We start from the raw sequence: 21,117 nt of genomic DNA, 5'->3' as shown, positions 1-21,117 counted from the left end.
CCGGGAGGTGGCGTTATTCTGGACACGGGTGTGGACAGATGGCTCAAGCGCCATCTTTCCCAACACGAGGCTTACTCGGTGGGAAGGGGGGCTTGGGCGTCATTTTGGGTAGTTAGTGACGTCAGACTCTAGGTCAGGTTCAGGGTCTTTTTTATGAAAGAACATTTCATACAGGCAGTTTCTCATGGCCTAGCTATAATATACTTTGTTGCATGTTACAGGAACTTGATAATTCCGGTGTTAGTCATGTCCTTTTAGAAACTACAGTCTCTGTTCATTATTCTAAATGCTGTTAGGAAAATCTGTCATGTAATGTAGACAAAATGGAGTTAGTACAAAAATTCAATACATGATCAATAAAAGGCATCAATAATTCTACATCAAGATTAGCAGGATTAAGAGTGGTTAATGTGAGTGTGGATGAGGGCCTGAAAGTGTGTGTGTGTGTGTGGGGGGGGGGGGGGGGGGGTGACAGGGTAAAGGGGAGGCTGACAGTGTGTGTGGGGATGCTGTGTGAAAGTATGGTGACACTACATTGTGGGGGGCATGACAGTGTGTGTGACGTATTCACAGTGTGTATGAGGGAAGGTGACAGGTTTGTGTGAGGGGGTGATACTGTGAGAGAAGAGGGTTGATACTGTGTGAGAAGGCGGGGTGAAAGTCTTTGGGACATGGGGGTGATACTGTGTGGGATAGTGGGGTGATACTGTGCGGGAGAGGGATGATACTCTGTGGGACAGGGGTGATCGTGTGAGAGAGGGGGTGGTAGTGTGAAGGAGGGGGTAATACTGTGAGAGGGAGTTGATGGTGTGTGGGAAGGAGTGGTACTGTGAGGGAGGGGAGTGATACTGTGAGGGGGAGAATATTGTATGAGAGGGAGTAATACTGTGGGGGGATACTTGGAGGGAGGGGGTGATGGTGTGAGTGGGGAATATTGTGAGGGAGGGGAGTAATACTGGGAGGGAGGGAGGGGAGTAATACTGGGAGGGAGGGATTGGGTTAATGCTGTGGGGGAGGGATACAGCATGAGGGGGAGGGTTAATGCTCTGGGACAGAGAGGATTAAATCTGTGGAAGGGAGAGGGTTAAAGCCATGAGAGGGATAATGGGAAGGAGAGGGTTAATGCTGTGGGAGGGAGAGAGTTAATGCTGTGGGAAGGATACTGTCAGGGGAGAGGGTTAATGTTAGGGGAGGGATACTGGGAGGGAGGGGGTTTTACTGTGGGGGAGGAAGTTAATGCTGTTGGGGGATACTGGAAGGGATAGGGTTAATGCTGTGGGATGGAGGGGGTTAATGCTGTTGGGGGATACTAGGAGGGAAGGGGTTAATGCTGTTCGGGGGGGTATACTGGGAGGGAGGGATCAGAGTGATTAAATACCTATTTATGTTCCCTGGTGGTCCGGTGGGCTCCCTAGTGGCCATGGTCGCCGGTTTGCAGTTCCGCCAGGTGCAGAGCTGCAGACCATGTATCTCGCGAGATTTAGTCAGAGAATTGCCGTGGGCTCTAATTGGTCAGAATTTGCAAGACACATGGTCTGCAGCTTTGCACACTGCGAAGCTGCAGACCGGTGTCTGGAATGGGTGCTCTCCATCCAGGCAGACAGCACGGATGGGCCTCGCAGCCAGCGGCATACATATCAAGCTGCCGGGCCCCCTCCTGGTGTCGGGTCCTCGTGACACAGTCGATTTAGGCGGACGCAAGTCCCCCAGAGAGTGCAAGGCCTTAGCCAGCTGCTTAAACCACCTAATTAGAGATCTGCTTCTGTATGGGAGAAAAACGCTTTCAACTCTGATTTTGAATTAAGAGCCATATTTATTAGAACACCCCGAAAGGCTTTTATTTAATTCAAGTTCCACCTCCTTCCAAGTATTCCAAATGGAATATTGAGGCAGAGGAGTATGTTTGTATTTTCTCTATCGCATATCTGTTTATTTCTGTGAAAAATTTAATTCAGTAGCTGGTCAGTAAAAAATGGACAAAAAAAAAAAAAAAAAAGAAATGATTTTCATTTTCACATGTAGCATTTGGGATTGGAATTCCTGGTTTTGGGAACTTTAAAAGGTGTCTTAAAAAGTTAGGACTATTACTAAGATACCTTTCTCAATTATTTTTTATCAGGAGGTCTTTATCCTTAACATTTTCATCACTGAAATCTTCTGTGTCACTTGAATCTAAATTACTGGGGTTATAATCATCTTCATCGCTAAAATCAAACTCAGAATCACACTGTTCTAATATTCTGTCTAATTCTTCCTCAGTATAAAAAACTATGGCGCAACATATTTTAAAATTTCGCACCAGAATTTAAGTTCACATTGTGCATGCGATCCGCCGCAGCCTGTTCTCTTTGCTCACATTCGGCACCCAGCACGGAGGATAAGTGGCACTCTTTAAGGAAAAACAGACATTGGACCGCAAGAGGAAGTATGTTGTCGGATATATTCCGACACAGGACCGGGAAGCGTTAAACCCCTCCACCCCCTGGAACACCTTCTATAACTTGCAGCAGATGCTCTCAGAAGATATTTGCTGTTTAGTAATTAGAATTTAGGACTTAATTTCCACAAATTTCTGAAAAACAGGCTAATGGACAAAGTGTACTTTCAAGCCAATGGGGAACACGACTAACAAATTTATAAAGCACTGATACAATTTTATTGGAAATGGGTAAAAGAATATAACTGCATTTTCAGAAAGCAGCTGATATATCAAAGCATACTTTTATTAAATGTAATGTACAAAAATATAACATGCAAAATAACTAATCACTTAAATACGCTAGATTGAAATGTGACAGTTCGTTTGAAAGTACTTTTTGGGCACTGGTATTACAGATTTCACAGGCAGAAGCAGCTTTGGTTTGCAAAAATAACAGATAAACAATACATAGGTTCTATCTTTTTATTATCCAGTTTCATGGATTAAAATATTTACAGTTCTATTTTTTAAACCCACATTTAGTTGTTTTTTTTAAGCACTGGTATATGTTATGGCTTGAAGTCTCCATAAAGCAACAAATATACTTTTAAAGGGCTGTAAAAAACATATCTCCACAAAATAGGAGACTTTTTTTTACAAGTTATCCACAGGAATGTTAAACAAGTTACTTTGTAAATAAAGATTTAAAAAAACAAACAAACAAAAAAAAAAAAACAGACAACACTTAATCTGTAATGAAAAGCCAACACTTGAATATACAACATTCGAGCATGTCCCATATACACTACTGCAATCATGGTTTTTACTTTTAGTAAAAAAAAAAAAAAATTGATATATATATATATATATATATATATATATATATATATATATATATCAAAAGGACCAGGTGTTGGGTGTAAACTATTGGGTACGTGCCCTTTGCAACCATATCACTGCTTTACACTATGCACCAAAACATATCACATCACATTTTTTAAATAGATGGGTAGCGTTTTAGGAGGAAAAAGGGAATATACATTTTATTTATTCTGGTGAGTCTCATTTCAGAGCAATGGCAATGAGGGAAAACATTTGCGGTTCTGTTATGGGTATAACCTAGGTGCACAAGCATTTCGCTTGTGCTTTCGACAATGTTTTCGGATGCTTTTTGCTTAATTCTAAAACAAGTGGCGGACCATTCTAACCTGCACAATGGAAAGCAGTGGCAGCAGTTTAAAAGATAAGCACATATATTTTTCTTCATACATTTAAAGAAATCAATTTTTAGCACACCAATATCTCCACTGTAAGTGAATTACTTGCTATTCAATATTATAAGCACGATTGGACAAATTAGCATTTTATTCAGAATAATGTAGGGAAGTTTCTAAATAAAATTAATTTTTTACTTGGTCTATCTAGATCTATTCTATACAGCAAAGTTGCAATGGCTACAGCCATTTAGTTTCATTTTAAAAACCATGTGGGTTTTTCGGTGCTGGGAAGCTAGAGCTGCTATGTTTCCTAAGTGTTTTACACCCAGCAGCCTGTAATTACTTGGAATACAGACAACAGCCTGTTTTAATTTTTTATTTTTTTTATTTCCAGGGATGTTGTCAATAGATGGTGAAGGGGGATGTCACAAACTGTAATACATGAGAAACTGGCTAGTACAATTTTGTTTAGAAACATACATGTAATGTTGCAACATTTCAAAAGAGATTTCTTCATGATAGTTTCACTTAAACTTTTCCCAAGAGACAGCAATACATACCTTTGTAGAGATTTGCATTTAATAATACATAATATTAGACCTCTGATGGAAAATTAATCACTGCCTTCTAAACATTCTTAAGTGAGTAGGTGATTGTTATTCTTACACATTTCCTATACTTGAATTTGTCTAAAAATACAGATTCTTACAAAGATAAGTAATACTTTTCCTTATTTGCAGCATAATATCTGTAGGTGTATGTGTGCTTTAATCTGGAAACCTGTGTAGGTATTAGGACCAAAAGGAAAGCTCTTTCCAGAACATGGAAATTCAATACGAATTACAACAGTGCACTTAAAGGGACACTCCACTGCCCAAATACAACATACATCTATACAAAATCTGTTTAGTAGATAGTCCCCCCAAATGAAAACGTGCATGCATTTTTCAATTGGAAATATACCATAAAAACAGCTTGCAAAAACTGCAGATCTCTTGCCTGCTGCCTTTGCAAGTCCTCCTCTTCTAACCCTGCTTAAACTTCAATCACAGACTTCCCAATGCAGCTTAACCCCTTAAGGACCAAACTTCTGGAATAAAAGGGAATCATGATGTGTCACACATGTCGTGTGTCCTTAAGGGGTTAATGAGAAGGCTTTGCAAGGCAGGTGCTCTGGGACATTGCTGCCTTTTGAGTTCAGTGCAATAACTGACCCAGGAAGTAACAGGACCTGTTTGCTAAAAAAACAAAACAAAAAAAAAAAACAGGGGGATGCTACCAGTATAATTTATAGAAGAGTCAAGTTCTGATGAAATCTGCACTTTTTCCAAAATGAAAAAGTTAGGACACACTCTTCACACATAAAGCTTTTCAGCAAGCTAAAGTGCTTTTGGGGTCCGGAGTGTCCCTTTAAAAAGTTTGGTTTCAATGCAGAAACACAATGAGGTTATTTTCTTGCAGTAATGATGCTCTGAAGCCAATCTTTATATATTTTCCAAAAACAAAAATATCTATAAAAATGAATTCTGTAATTTGAATTTTACAGATTACATGCATGCAGCTGAACATGACAGTCACACAGGAAGAAATTAGACAGGCTTTTATTGTTAAAACAAACTGCATACTGAAAATTGCCTGACAAAAGTCAACTGCACAATCAAATGGATACGTTTTATGTATCCACAGTATATTTTGTTTACAAATCTCAATGGTGCCAAGCATAGGCACTGCATGCATTTGTGAACACACTCCCAGAAAGGATGTCTGAACACAACAATGGGATGTTTCAGTGTTGCCATTTTAGCGCTGTCCAAATAACGCAAGCAGAAGGGATATTTTTGCATCCTTTTTCTGTGTTTTTGGGATGTAGTTAGCAATTTGTATTTAATTTAGGGTCTGTTTTACAGGTAATGTAAGGGAGAGTGCCATTATAAAGGACAATGGACTATGTGTAGGGTTCACCACTCTGGTGGATGACCACTGTCAAATAAAGTAATGCCAAAATGTGGCAGTTCTTGAAAATGGGACACACCAAATTCACAGAAATCTGAAGTGCCGAGATTAAATCACCATTGGCCTTGTCATAACTTTTCTGGGACAAGTAACACATAAAAAAATAATATTTAGATGTACACTGTAAGAGTTGTCCGTACAAGAGCTTAATAATTTGCCGCCCCCCCATTTTTGAGGCTGGAAAAAAAAAATGGATCATGTACAATGGTTGCAGAACCAAGTTATTTTTGTTCATAAGCTGACCGTTCAGTTTGTATGTAAGCAAATGAGCCTCACTTTCGGGGATAGCATTGTCCCGGGCAAACTCAGAACTGTAATGGAATAAGCGACTGCTCAGACACTTTTAAGTTAAGCATCTTAAGACTACAGTTTAAAAAATAAATGTAAAACCAGGGGGGGGGGGGGGGGGGGGGAGAGAATTGGTCATGTTTAGTGCTATGTACCGGATATAATGTGAGCAAAAAAAAAAAAAAACTAACCAAAAAAACACCCATATGTTTCACAAGTGCAGCTTTACTCCTCTTTCAGTCAATAAGTACCCACAAAAAGAACTGGAGGCGTTTCACCATACAAGTAATCTCCTTTTAAGTAAAACAATAACCTGGTAGAATATTTAACTTTGTTGAATCAAGACCTTGTTCCTATTTTTGCAGCAGCATGCAAGTTCAATGCTCGAATTTGTTGTTGCATCAGTGCGTCATTTCTATTTGTTTAATCTGTATACTTTCCCCACCTGTGTGGACAATTTGAAGTTCTGCTTCCTCTGGTTGGCAAGACTCATTCTGTTCTACAATGGTATGCTCCATATGCTGTATACTGGATTCATCAATAAGTTCTGCCTCCACCTCCTCCATGTGTATCTGATTTACGTGTTCAACTTGCACTTCCTCAACGTGAACTTCCGTGCCTGGATCTATTTGAAGATGCTCCACTTCAATGTGGCCCATGTGCACCTGTCCCTGTAGATCCAAAATGTGTGTTCCTTTCACTTGATTCACTTCCAACAGATCTTGATGCAGGTGACCCACTGTTAAATGTGGAGGGTCTACTTGCACCTGTATAACTTGGTCTACGGGAAGCACATGCACTTGTTCTACTTGTTCAACAAATGTCATTGATGTTACAGGTTCAGACTCCCCACCATCAGATGGAAGCACCACCTCTGTCACAATCCTCTCTGCTATGTTGTGCGCCTCGTGTAGATGTTTTCTAAGTTCAGTGCCTTGCATGAACCACAAATCACACAATGTGCAATGGTTTGGTTTATCCCCAGTGTGAAGCACCAAGTGGTCTTTAAACTGTTCCCAACTGTTAAAAACACTGCTGCAAACCTGAAAACCAAAGAACGGAAAATGTTGAGACAGTCCTCAGGATTCTTCCTATATTGGTTACATATAATTTTATAATGCAGTTTTATTTTGGACAAAATATGCCGTAACATAAAGTTTGGAACTCCTAAACAAAATATATACAGGAACACTACAGCGTTCGGAATACAAACCTGTACATCTAACCCTATAGTACCCTATTTGCAGGTTTGTTTTGGAACCCATCCCACCATCCTCAGTTCCAATGACTGGGTCTGCTGGAGGACACTTCCTGAGACACGGCAATCTTCCTCTGTAATGCGGACGATCTGGCTTTACTGCCAGCACATTGGATCTGATCAGAGTGACATCATTCACTCTGTTCCTATACCCCTTTAGCTGCCAGCACTGACTGACGCAACCCCAGAGCATGGAAAACAAATTATACAATTTGGGAATTGTATGTGTCATTGACTACTAACAAATCTGAGTGGAGGAGTGAGTGAATACACTCTGTAAGCCCTGGCTGTCAGCAAAACCTTGGAGCTCAGCAGCTAACTGTGCAAGAAGCGTTATCTGCACAATAGTAATATAAAGAAACCGGACAGATGTACACAATCAGTATGCACACGCACTACATATAGAACTTGGACAATTTAAAACAGGAAGGAACACTACAGTGTCAGTAACACAAACATGTATTCCTGACACTATTGTGGTAAAATAACTTTTTAGGACCCTGGTCCCTCTTGCCACCCTTTGAAGAAGTGATTTTACTCACCTTTTTCCCATGCCATGTCAATCTCGCCACGGCTGACCCTGCCACACTCTGCCTCTGTTAAATCAATGCATCTCTATGGGAAATGTTAAGCGTCTTCATGCAGCACTGACACAAGAAGTACCTCTAGTGGCTGTCTGAGTGACTGCCACTAGAGGTTTTGCTAGGCAATAATGTAAGCACTGCCTTTTCATAGACACCAGAACAACTACATTAAGCTGTAGTTACTCAGGTACCCTTTAACATGTAGTATTCCGACTGCCTGATAAAAAGCTCTTGGGGCTGGCTTATTGCTGCAAATATATATATATATATATATATATATATATATATATATATATATATATATTTTTTTTTTTTTTTATTATTATTATTATTATTATTATCTTTTTTTTTTTCAAACAAATCTCTTCATTTGTAAGCAATTGGATTAAGTGAGCAATTAAGGGCCTAAATAGGTTTTAGTATTACCTTGTACATGAACTATGATAAAGTTTCACGCCCATATATTTTGTTTCCTTTATTATTAATATCCAATCATATAAATAAGTAATAACACCAGCAAAACGTAATATTACATAGTTCTATAGGATGAAAAATATATATATATTTACCTGACATTCATACAACTTCTTTCTTCCCTTTTTGGCACCAACGCCATACTGACAAGCTGATAAGTGGCATTTCAGTGTACTATTCCTTGCAAAACGTTCATGACAATTAGGACATTCAAATGGTTTTTCACCTGTTTCCAAAGAAAAACACATTAAATAGGAGTTTACATTAATTGTGTTTTGTCCCACTTAATCTATTTTCTGAATTTTTCCAAAGTTTGCCTCTTCCTCCCTCTCAAACAGGGTAAAAGTTTTCAGAAAATGAGAATAAATGACTATGGACCATTATACCTCAATAAATGTCTCTCTCATACATTCTTGTGCCTTTTCTTTCAAATACAGCATAATCATTCAATCACCTGCTCTGAGCTCACCTTCTCTCTCATCACACGACCTTCTGAAATTGTAGATACATGTCTCCTTCCACAAGAGGAATATAATAAGTTAACAATGAGGATTAAAAAGTGTAAAAAGGGAGTGGAGGGTTGCCTCCAGTAAGCTAAGCATTTAGAAAAGTGATAGCCTCCCTTTTAAGGTTGTCCTATCACTTCTCTGGAAATCACACCATTGAATAAAACATTGAAAATTACTTAGAATTTGTTTAACCTTTTTTATGCGATGCTCAACTCACATATTCCACTGGAAGAGGAGAAAAATAAACAATGTTCTCCATCACCACATATTATGTTCAAGGCCAGAAAACGGTAAAGCATAGAGTAATGATTGAGAGGGAGCCAAGATGAAGACGCCCAGTTACAGTATAAAGAGGCGTAGATTTTGAAATGTAATTCTATTTTTAAGATATACATATTTGTAAAGTATAGGGCCTGGCTTAAGATTTGTAGTTCGATGCTACTAGTCAGGTCTTCAAAATTACTCTTAACTGCAAACCATAGTATATGCTCCAGGGATGAATTTCTACTTGCCAAGTGTAAATTTTCAGTCGACAATGGCCCTGATATTGGGGATAAGTAAACATCACAATAAGATTCCTGGGCAGTAATGATTCCTCCTTTTAAAGGCACAATGTAACTTCTTAATCTTATTGAAGAAATCATTGTGCCTGCAGTCCCCTGGTGTCATCCTTATGTTCAGTGTTAAACAAGAGACCTCAGTAGTCCATTCCCTCTGTGCTGCTTGGGGTAGTGAGGAAGCATTAGCAGGAGCAACAATGGGTCGTGGTGATTGGCAGAGAGTGTCAAAGCATCGCTCCCGGCCTACCACTGTGGCCCAGTTCTAGTAAGGCTAAGATCTCCAGTAGGGATAGGAGAAGAATCATCATGTATTATTAGAATGTTTAAAATAGCTAAACACTGAATGGAGGGACACCACGGTTCTCCAGGCACTATAACCAATTCAATGAGATTAAATAGTAATAGTCCCTTTAATGACACATAAAACCAATTTGGTAAACTGAAGAAAACAAATTAATTAGTAATAATTCACAAAGAAATAGAATCAGCCTTGTCTCAGAGTAGAATAGTGAAACATGCATTTATAAAGTGCTCTAGGAAAAGTCAAGAGCAGGATTAGCAAGCTTTTTCATCTTCAAATGTAATATATAACTTTGCATAGATATTCTTTCCCAATTGAATTAAGAATGCTACACTACACTGTTTGGAACCAAGCCTACTGCACAGTCTCTCCTTTGATAGCTAGTCAAAAGGATATGCTTGTAACTCTGACTGTGTACAGTGCCAGAGACTCAATACAGACTTGGATGGTAATGCAAAAGTGTATCCCACACGGGTACTAAGCAGTAATGACTTTATTGATAGGCTATACTATCAATAAAGAGTTGGAAGGAGTCACTCATTTACTATTTGATCTTTTAACCATTTATGTGTTATAGTAGATCCATTAAAGTTTTTTTGTTATCCGTTTGTATTTGTTTTCATAAGGTCAGACATAGTATTGACTTCATCTGACCTATCTGGTAGGCATACCATTTATTTTTAGTTGCCTTGTCTAAGGGATAAAATCTATATCATTACCGTTTAGTTCCCGTGGCGGATACACTTCAGTGTCTTTCTTCAGTTTCAATTTAGTCTTAGGGGTTACCCACCCCCCAACCCCGCATTCAGAAGTGTTCCCATTAATTATTGGCTTGTTACTATTTCTTTTCTTTAGTAATGCAAAGGTAACAAAAATAAATCTTTTTTTTAAAGTGTTTGTGTATAAAAGATGCCACCTCTCAAGGTGTCTGACAGGATTAGTTAATGATATACAATATAAATGCAAAGCACACTCAGTATTGTAAAATACATCAACATCCATAAATATAAGTATTCCATACTCCAGTAAGACAAATAATTTAACAGATGTGCAGATAAGTATGATTTTCAATATTTGTATAGTCTGGGGCCAATAGAAACAATTTGTTATCCTGGCTGCCTGACATAAAACAGTCCATAGAATCCCCTCCCAAACTAAACTATGCTTATGTACATACTGCTAGTGTATCTTGTTTGTAACTTATTTCTACCTGTCTGCTGAACAGTCTGATACTATCTTTAAATGGTTGTCCCACTATTTAAATGCAGATTTTGCCTTGTAGAATACCATTACTATAATGGCAAATTAAATATTTTGTTATCAGTCAGAGTTGGACAATTTATGCACTTACTATTTGAAAGCATGGCGTTATGTTTTGTTGATTTTTTTTTGCTTCTAAATTTCAATTAGTGGCATTTCTGTGCATGAAATACTTTATTAAATAAAACCATGAGAGATTGTCTTATCCTGGGTTACCCTCCCACTTTGCAAATTTGTAAGATTGGTTCACATTTACTTTAGACAGAGTACTGTATGGGAAAGTATGAAACATGTTGACAAGAAACAATACCAGATACATTGTGGCTGATGGTTTCACATGTAATGTAGACAGAGATAAGCTGTGATAACTACCTTTAAATGGCAATGCTACTGAAGTGAAGTTGTCACTTGTGTAACTCTGACTGTGCACAGTGCCAGAGACTCAACACAGGCTTGGATGGTAATGCAAAAGTGTATCCCACATGGGTTAAGGAGATACTAAAAGCAAGGTCACCGCCCAGAAATGCATTACCTTTCTAAGATTCCCTGCATAACCCATATACATGGAATTATGAACATTTGATATCTGAAAAAAGGACACTTATAGTGAACATTAAATTAGGAATTGTAATATGCCATTACCTCACCCCTACCCCCTCATGTACTATTGTAGCGGATATGAAATTCTCATTCAGAACCATCATACACAGTAACTCATTTATATTTAAAGTAAAACCTCATAGGGTTGTATAACCAGAGCCAATTGTGGAGAAAAGAACAAGGAAGTGCTATATTCAAAGGGGGGAGATCCCAAAATTAAATTCAGCTCCTTTTCCAATTTGATTTTTATTTTATTTTTTTACCAATATTTCGTAATTTCTTTTCAAATCACCGTTTCTTGCTTGAAAACCAAATGTTGAATTGGGAAGCGTAAATAATCTTACCTGTATGCTTGCGTAGGTGCTCCTTAAAATGCCCAAAGTGATCAAACTGCTTATCGCAATACTGGCAAACGTGGATTTTTTTGCTGGGCCTCGGCTTCTTGCTGACACTGCTTTCTTCAACATGGTAACAGGTGAGGTGCTGCTTCCAGGCAATCTCGCGCACGTACTTTTTATTGCATATCTCACACCTGAAAGTGTCAGCGGAGTGTGATTTCATGTGATCCTTAAAATGGTGAAACAATTTAAAGGTACGGTTACATTTCTCACAATGGAACAAGCTGTTGGCACGCGACAAATGGAGCTCCATAACTTCGACGCTTTCTACCTGTTTGTTAGTGGAATCGCTTTCATTGTTACTCTCTTCCTCCATCTGACCGCTTTGATCGTCTTGACGATACTTGCTGGTGATATCTGCCAACAGAGCCAGGGCAGAGTCATCTGATGTGGCTGTGTTTTGGATGTATTTGGCAGGCTGCTCTGCAGAAGTCACCTCTTCCATGGTCTCTATATTTTCATCTAATACAATTGCTCCTTCAGTTATTTCAACCTCTATTTCAACAGGCTCCCCCTCTGACATGGGCACAGCTTCCGATATGACAGAATTCTCGGTTACGTTCCAGGCTTTTACTGCTTCCTCATTTTCCCCTTCTCCTTCTTCTTCCCCTTCATCGTCTGCTTTAGCTTCAATTACTATGCTTTCTTTGCTCCTGCAAAAGAGTTGCATACTAAATGCATAAAAAAAATAAAAACAAAAATGAAATAATTCTGAATTATATACAATGCACATACAGTATGAATAATAATGAACAATTATTTAGGTAGGAGCCCTTTTCACAACAACAACATCCATCTCTGCACTATGCAATATCAGTTCAGACCAATTAAGACAAGGAAGAGAAAGAATAAAGAAGTAATTAAAGCATCACTGTCATGCTGCAGTTACCTTTTTCCAATCACTTCCTCATCTCTTCCTCTTTCCTACTCTCTTACGTTCTTTCCCTCTTTTTTTCCATTTATTTCTAACCAAAAATATGTATGCACTATACTGCTATTATTTATATGGGTTTCTCTGATGGCAAATCTAGAAATGGTTTGAAATCTTAGCAGCTAGTTCTATATAGTGGCAGATAGCTTAGGACTCTCGTAGTGCTGCCAGGATTTAACCCATTCCTAGCGCTGCCAGGATTTAACCCGTACCAGGTACGTCCGACAATAAACGGTTGTTAATGACCGCAGACGCACCTGGTACGTCTGATCCCAAATCTGCACTTACCGGATCGCTGGCAATCCCCCGCCAGCAATCGCGATGTAGGGACTTGCCTGGCATCCCAGGCAAGCCCCTTGCGGCTGATCAAATGCTGGAGACAATCAATAATTTGGATTCACCAGTTCATCTCACAATGATGTTGGATACCAAGACAGTTGACTTTCTAGATGTACGTCTGTACAAAGAAGATGGAAAAATAGCGTATACCCTCTACAACAAGCCAATAGATAGAGACAGAAACACCCTTCTTTAAACTGATAGTTACCACCCGAGACACCTGAAGAACTCACTTCCTCAATCACAAATTTTAAGAGTAATAAGGAATAACTCTAATCCTGCAAATACACAACTCCAGATACAGGAAATGTGGGACAAGTTCCGCGCACGAGGCTACAGCAATAGAGTCCTACAGCAAGCACTAGATAAATGCTATGAAAAGAACCCACAACGTAAGGACAAACCAGACAGACTTTTTTTAGCGATCAGCTTGGATAATCACTTGGGGCAATGGGTAAGGGATACCTGTATACAATGTACTAATTAGTATGGTTTGTTATTTAAACACTGGTTATTATATTGCACCTTTATCCTGATGAAAGTTCTGACACAGAACTGAAACGTTGATCCACTGTGGCAGTTGCTGAATAAAAGCTATGTTTTTTTCATCATATTACAAAGTCCTTGGAGTGCCATCTTTACATAGACTATATATATATATATATATATATATATATATATATATATATATATATATATATATACATACATACACACACACACATACATACAAAAAACAGATGAATCCTTGCACTCACGCTTAAATGTCCAGCTGTTATACAGTGGTATAGTTTGCCGGGTGCCCGTCCATTAGGGGATCTTTGATAAATACCAATGTAGACTGCACTCACGGACTTTGGATATCAAAAAAAGGTGTTTATTCCATTGAACAAATAAATCGACATTTCGGTCCGCACAGGGACCTTCCTCAGGATGAAGTGACCTTCCTCAGGATGAAGTGGCCTTTTTGTGTCGCTTCATCCTGAGGAAGGTCCCTGTGCAGACCGAAACGTCGATTTATTTGTTCAATGGAATAAACACCTTTTTTTGATATCCAAAGTCCGTGAGTGCAGTCTACATTGGTATAATATATATATATATATATATATATATATATATATATATAAAAATATATAAAGTAGAAAAAATACCGGCACTCTAGGTCTTCCAAGCAATGGTGTTTATTTTCAGATCATCCAAGGTCAACGTTTCAGCCCTGGTTCAGGGCTTTCATCAGGACACACACACACACACATATTATATATATACACGCACACACACACACACATTTAAATTCTACAAATATATTTATATAATATTTTTACATAATTAAGTCATTTTATTAATTACAATTTAAAGGACCTGCCTTACAAGCCTGACAGCAGAAAGTCCAGAGAATTTGGTTCGCAAACCCTATATTTAACCCTGTAACTTTCCAGGACACCATAAAACCTGTACATGGGGGGTACTGTTTTACTCGGGAGACTTCACTGGACACAAATTAGTGTTTCAAAACAGTAAGACATATCACAACGAGTGCCTTTTTTTTGCATTTTTCACACACAAATGGCCTTTTGACTGACAATATAATTGTTGTGATACGTTTTACTGTTTTGAAACACTAATATTTGTGTTCCGCAGAGACTCGCGAGTAAAACCGAACCCCCCCATGTACAGGTTTTATGGTGTTTTCAAAAGTTACAGAGTCAAAATATACGGCTTGCACTTCCTTTTTTTCACATTGAAATTGTATGGTAGCCCAGGAATGAGAATTACCCCCATGAAGTCATACCATTTGCAAAAGTAGACAACCCAAGGTATTGCAAATGGGGTATGCCCAGTACACTGGCCAAAATTAGCATGCAAATTAGTTTTTTGCATATTTCACACACAAACAAATATGAACGCTAACTTTGGCCAGTGTTTGTGACTAAGTGGCTACTAAAAAAAAGACTGGACATACCCCATATGGAATACCCCTGGTTGTCTACTTCAAAAAAATATGTACATGTGAGGTGTGATTCAGAGGTTTATGACAGATAACAGTGTTACAATGTCACTATTGATACATTTTAAAAATATATATTTTGAAACAGCAATGTCCTACTTGTACTTATAGCCCTATAACTTGCAAAAAAGAGCTAAGAACATGTTAACATTGAGTATTTCTAACTATTTACGCGTGTTTTTGGGGGTTTGTAGATGCATAACAGATTTGGGGGGTCAAAGTTAGAAAAGGTGTTTCTTTTTAATTTTTTCATCATATTTTATAATAAACTATATGATGAAAATAATGGTATCTTTAGAAAGACCATTTAATGGCGAGAAAAAGGGTATATAACATGTGTGGGTACAGTCACCAGAGGGACTTCCTATCATGTATGGCCCTAAAAAGGACATGTACACGTCAGACGTATTAAAATACGTCTGACGTGTGCAGGAGAGAGAAGGCACTGTGTGCAGAGGAGAGGGGGCGGGCAAAGACCGCAAGCTGAGAGTCAGCTCAGCTCATGGCCGCGCACACTGCGCGCAGGCGCGGTAGTGCGCTCAGGACGTCATAGGGCGGCATGAATGCCGCCCTATGAAGTATGTGTGCATGTGCGGCAAAGCGAAGCCGCACATGCGCACAAGGGAGCAATGACGCTTCCGAATGGAAGCGTCTGATTGCTCCCTGCTTGCGCCCGCCTATTTCGTCATTTTGACGAAATAGGGGGTGCGGCTTCACGAGGCTCCTGACGCTGGAACGAGGTGAGTAAAAAGGGCTGCCTGGAGTGTCCATTTAATGGGAAGAAAATTGAAAAACGGTCTGGTCACTAAAGGGTTAAAAAAAAAATGTATTTTATTTTTTGGAAAAATTGCATTTTACTTAACTTTCAGCCTTTGACATGCTGCTCTCCTCCAATTAGCTCTGCCTTTTTGGCTGAGATCAATGTTGATGATGTCAGCCAATCTAATGCTTTCTCATAGGAAATGATTGTGAGGGTAGTGAGCATGCACAGTAAAAATGCAGAGCTGTGCCAATCAGATGTTCTCTCTGGACCATCTGACTGAAAGAGAGGTTTACTCTGCTATTTTACAGAAGCGCCTTTGGTGACTGTTATACTGACATCCACAAGACGGAGGTGAATCCTGCAATGTAAACATTGCTGTTCCTGCAGAACTGTCACAATATACTTACTAAAATTACACTAAGCTGTCTATTTAGAAATATATTTTAACTACATTATCAACACATAACATACCGGAATATAATTTCTAATTAGTGAGGTAATAGCTGCTTGATCCAAGGAGATATCTGACTGCTATTTTGGGGTCAAGAAGGATTTTTTTCCTAGTTTGTTGCAATATTGGAAGCGCTTCAGATTGTGTTTTTTGCCTTCTTTTGGATCAACAGCAAAAACACACAACGTGAGGAAGGCTGAACTTGAAGGGCGCAAGTCTCTTTTCAGCTATGTAACCCTATTAAAAAAATTAAAAAAACACACTATTGTTTCAATACCTGAACTCAAGTGCTTTGATAGCCTCATGCATCTGTAGATACTCTGCTGCCTTCCAGATGTCACCAGCCTCCTCTTCACCTTGTATCATCAGCTTTGCAGTATAGGTAAATTCAATCAGATTGCGGAATGCTGTGTTACTGACACCTAGTATGAAAAGCATTACAGTATAGTAAACTTGGATTATGGACATATCCAACTAGATAGTGTGCACTACAAGTACTATGCTAGACTGTGTGTGATCTATATACCACAACAGATGCTGACAACGAATTAAGGGACTGCCTTTGTGCATGTGTGTTCATCCTGATGCCTCAATTGGAGTAGGTTAAGTACATTTGGGTGTTTCCCCCAATAAAATCTTAATTAGATTTTTTTCAGAAAGGAAATCTCTTTCAAGTAAACAGAGCAATAAGTGAGCATAATTGCACTTTGCCAGTACAGTGCAATTTAAACACCCAAAGATATATTAAAGTATGCAGGAGTCAGATAGGAGTGAGGGTACCTGTAATACCACATTAGCTGCTACATGGTTACAAGCAAAATGGAATGACCTAAACAATCAGGTATCAATTATTACATTAGCAACATTTTAATGTTGGAGAGAAAGAACTAGCAGTGACAGTGGCTAAAAGAGAAGAAGGAGAACAAAAGAGGGGCAAGGGTACACAAAGATTGGTTACCACATATCTGACAAAAAAAAAAAAAAAAAAAACACAAGATAAGCTACTGATCGAAGTCAAAATGATGCTTGGGTGCCACATTTCCAGGAATTAAACAAATAGGAGAGCCAGTGGGACCTAGTTATTCTGAATGCTTCCCAATCTGACCACTTCCTATCCTATTAACGGATTAGCATCAGCTGTCTACAGAACAAAGGCCATAGTAGATATGGTATGTGAGTTACATGAACAGGCTATTACTTTAATCTCAAAAAGATAAAAAAAAAAATTATTTCCATGCTGGGATCCTGTCAAAAACAATTTGTAATAAATACACCTCTGGGTTATGAGGAAATATGGTAGGTGATTCACCAATTCATTTTGGCAAGGAATCCATAAGCTAACCTAGTAGATATCACGTACCACCTTAGGATTTCCTTTCTCAACACCTCTAAATGGCTCATACAATGAGTAAGACCACATAGATTCACTCCTCCTCCTCAGTAATGTTCCTACCAAGATCATTTTCCCACTGAGACATAAATAAAGCTTTACAAGATTGGGTAAATTTTTAATGGCTATTATAACATAGCGACATACATGTGATTATGTGTTAATAAAAGTGTTGAGCGGTGAGACTGCAGGCACATGATCAATACTCAAAAAAACATTCCATTAAGCTAAAGTTGTTTTGATACCAATACTTTCCCTTAAAGAATAACTTTTTGCATAAATAGCAAGTGAGAAACAGAAAGACGAAGAAAATAATAAAAATGTATGAAAAGACATAGCAAATACCTTCTATTTCAACCAAAGGCTCTTGAGTGAAATCCTGAAAGAATTTGTAGAAGAAATGACTGCAGGCTGCTAGAACGGCTTTGTGCGCTTTAAACTGATGGCCTGTATGGAGACAATACAAGGAGACAGAGAAACAAATATCTCAAACTGGAGATAGGAAAAAGACCTCTTAACTTTTGTGCAATATACTGTATAGTGAAGTAAGATGGCGGAGAAGTAAAACAAGTTTTAGGGACCATCCCAGTAATTGACATTTACTATGTGGAGGAAAATACAACTATTCCTGACCCCACACACTGACACTTTATTTTAAGGACATGTACCTGTAGTTATATCTGTAGAAAACTCTAGATCTTTCTGTGTAATTTAAAACAGACCAAACAGACCACACACACACACACACACCATTTTGAGATACAACCTCACATGTTGTTATTTTAATGTTTAATGTAGAAGCAGACGTGTGCCTTCCCACACCTTTCTTTAGGAAAAAAAAAATAAGAAAAAAAATACTGTCTTTCCGACAATAACAGAATTAGTTTAAATGAGAAGCAACTCAATGAGCTTTGTTAAACAAGTGGTGGCAAATGTTCCCGATATGAACAGCTGGACTCATTACTGAAAAGGTTGTTGATGCTATTTGATAATGTGACATTGAAAAGATAGTGTAGATTGGGAGTCACAGAAAATCCATACCATCTACAATCAGTGTGATATCTGTAAATTTATCCAGTTCCCGTTGCTCATTCAGTCTGTCCATCATAACTTTGTAATGGTCTGGGAATTCCTGAATGCAGCCCATCGTCTCTTCAGCTTCCATACCTGAACAGCTTGTCTGGGGAAAAAAAAATGTAAATAAATACCAATATTTATATTTTAAAGTTACAAGTAAGAATGACAAAGTATCCTCCAACATACTGTATCCATATGCCTTTTTAATTGATCAATATTATGCAAAACAAACATATAATGGCAATAAAGGCAGCCACACCACTGTCACTTAGGGTTAAAATTACATGTTCCTGTAGTTTTAACCCTTCAACTGCAAACATTGTCGTTCTGCAGGAACAGCACAGTTTACAGTGACAAGTTTCAATGCCTCCAGTCATACTGACAGCCACTAGAGGTGCTACCTCAGAAATAGCGGAGTAAAATTCGGCTACTTCAATCAGATGGTCTCATGGAGACCATCTGACTGGTGAAGCACAGTGTTTTGCCGCGCATGTGTACTAGCCTCCCAATGCATTTCCTATGGGAAAGTACTGGATTGGCTGAGAACATCTGGGGGGCAGAAACAGATGGGGGCCAAATGCGCAAACAAAACAGTCGATTGAAAGCTGTAAAAATAAAATGGATGCTAGTCATGGTTACATTTTAAGAAGCAACCGGACAGTAGTTTTTAAAATGAAAGGCCAGGCAGTGAAAACCTAATGTGTCTATAGGTTTTACATGGAAACGAGGTGTACAAACCAATAAATTAATTGATTTCCTTCCCACGGGATTGGCACACTTTGGCTTGTGCCCATTAGCATTGAGAAATAATTTGTGTCCACAAATACGCGGTTGATCTGGCAACCCTACTCTGTATCAAAATAGCAGGTGTTACTTTATACAGAAACAAATAATCATGATACTGACCTACTTACAACTACCAGGGTTAATCACTAAACTACAAATAGTAGCAAATTTAAGTATGAATATTAAAATATTGGCTAAACTCTGTGATTATAGTGCAGATGGACAATATATATATTTTTTAAATCAACCACTTTGCCTTTATTTATACATCCTGGTTTAATTAACTTGATAGACTTTAAACCCCCCCCCCCCGTTAGGTTACTATGCAATTATATATATCATTCCTAATTCAAAGTGTGTGAACTGCTCTGAATTCCAATTCTAAAACAGAAAAGCTGAAAGATGTTTTTATTCCCCCCCTTGTGACTATGTTTGTATAACATGTGCCACTAGTATAGGGATATCTTCACATGCCACTTCAGTCACACTAGTAAGCAACCAGCAGCCAGATGAGCAGCATTTTGAGTGAATTAAACCATCAGCCAATCAGGACACTGCTCTAGCCTTAGAACCGCCCACACGGCTTTCTATTGGCTGACGGTGAGCGCATCACACTATGGTCTCAGCCAATCGCGGATGCCGCTCTCGGACCGGAAGGCCTGCTCTTTCAATCCCACTGAAGCCTCGGGGCCCCCAAGGCGAAGGGGGAGCAAGGGGAGTGCGCGGTACGGCCGGGCCCCTTCACCTCCACCCAACGCCAACTATCGCTTCGCCATTAATAAGGTCCGCGCGAGGCGCTCCCCGCACTGCCCTGGGTAACAGCGGCGCCAGCGGCCGGTCCTAGTTACGTCATCAAAACGCGCATTAAAAATCGCCCATTGCTTCGCGCTCAGGGGGTTTACCTCAAATATGGCAGCGGCGGAAACCGGGCACCCGCACCCCGCCAGCCGAGCCTCCCCCGGGCTCCCGCTATCCGCGCAACTCACCGACTGCGGCGAGATTGGCTGCCCGCGGCCTCCTCTTCCCGTCTGTCGATGGCTGTGGGGAAAGGGCGGGCGGCTCGGCTTCCCGGCGGCCCCCGCGCGGGAAATGACGTCAGCGAGCCCAGAGCCCTGGCTGGGGAGAGGAAGGAGCTGGGGCGCCGCGCTCACCATGTGTTGTCGGGCTTTTGTTGGTTACCTAATGCTGGCGGTCAATGAGGAGGGTTTCATGTCCCAGTGCAGGGCTAGGCAAGGTTGTGGACTACATCTCCCACAATGCTCTTACAGCCACAGTGCTGGCAAAGCATCATGGGAGGTGTAGTCCAAAACATCTGGAGTGTGTGGCATTCACATAATGTAGGAGGGAAATGTGTGAATTCAGCAAGGCAGTTCCTGGTGCTTCCCTCTTTGCGTTTCCACCCTGCAACATACAGCAAGGAAAAGCCTTCACTACTATACCAGGGATAGGCAACCTTCGGCACCCTGGATGCTGTGGACTACACCCCCCATA

The 21,117-nt window shown here is 39.5% G+C and overlaps 1 protein-coding gene across 5 annotated transcripts; it reads right to left on the bottom strand.

The window, feature by feature from the left end:
• Positions 1-6,062: 6,062 nt before the first annotated feature.
• ZNF131 (zinc finger protein 131) lies at positions 6,063-20,817 on the bottom strand. Of its 5 annotated transcripts, none has more exons than XM_063456869.1 (8): positions 20,529-20,815; positions 18,805-18,943; positions 18,109-18,210; positions 16,651-16,795; positions 12,153-12,534; positions 11,828-12,050; positions 8,349-8,479; positions 6,063-6,980 (listed from the first exon to the last, which is right to left on the bottom strand). In XM_063456869.1, exons 1-8 carry the CDS (start codon positions 20,778-20,780, stop codon positions 6,339-6,341), a joined length of 2,016 nt encoding a protein of 671 aa, XP_063312939.1. In that variant the 5' UTR covers positions 20,781-20,815; the 3' UTR covers positions 6,063-6,338. The 5 variants fall into 5 exon arrangements, with proteins under 5 accessions (XP_063312939.1, XP_063312938.1, XP_063312936.1 ...); XM_063456868.1 differs by having other exon boundaries at positions 12,153-12,552; positions 20,529-20,813; XM_063456866.1 differs by having other exon boundaries at positions 11,828-12,534; positions 20,529-20,817.
• Positions 20,818-21,117: the final 300 nt, after the last annotated feature.

Source organism: Pelobates fuscus, chromosome 5 (assembly GCF_036172605.1).
Source record: "Pelobates fuscus isolate aPelFus1 chromosome 5, aPelFus1.pri, whole genome shotgun sequence".
NCBI classification, from domain to species: Eukaryota; Metazoa; Chordata; class Amphibia; order Anura; family Pelobatidae; genus Pelobates; species Pelobates fuscus.
This window is presented reverse-complemented; position numbering and strand designations above follow the sequence as displayed.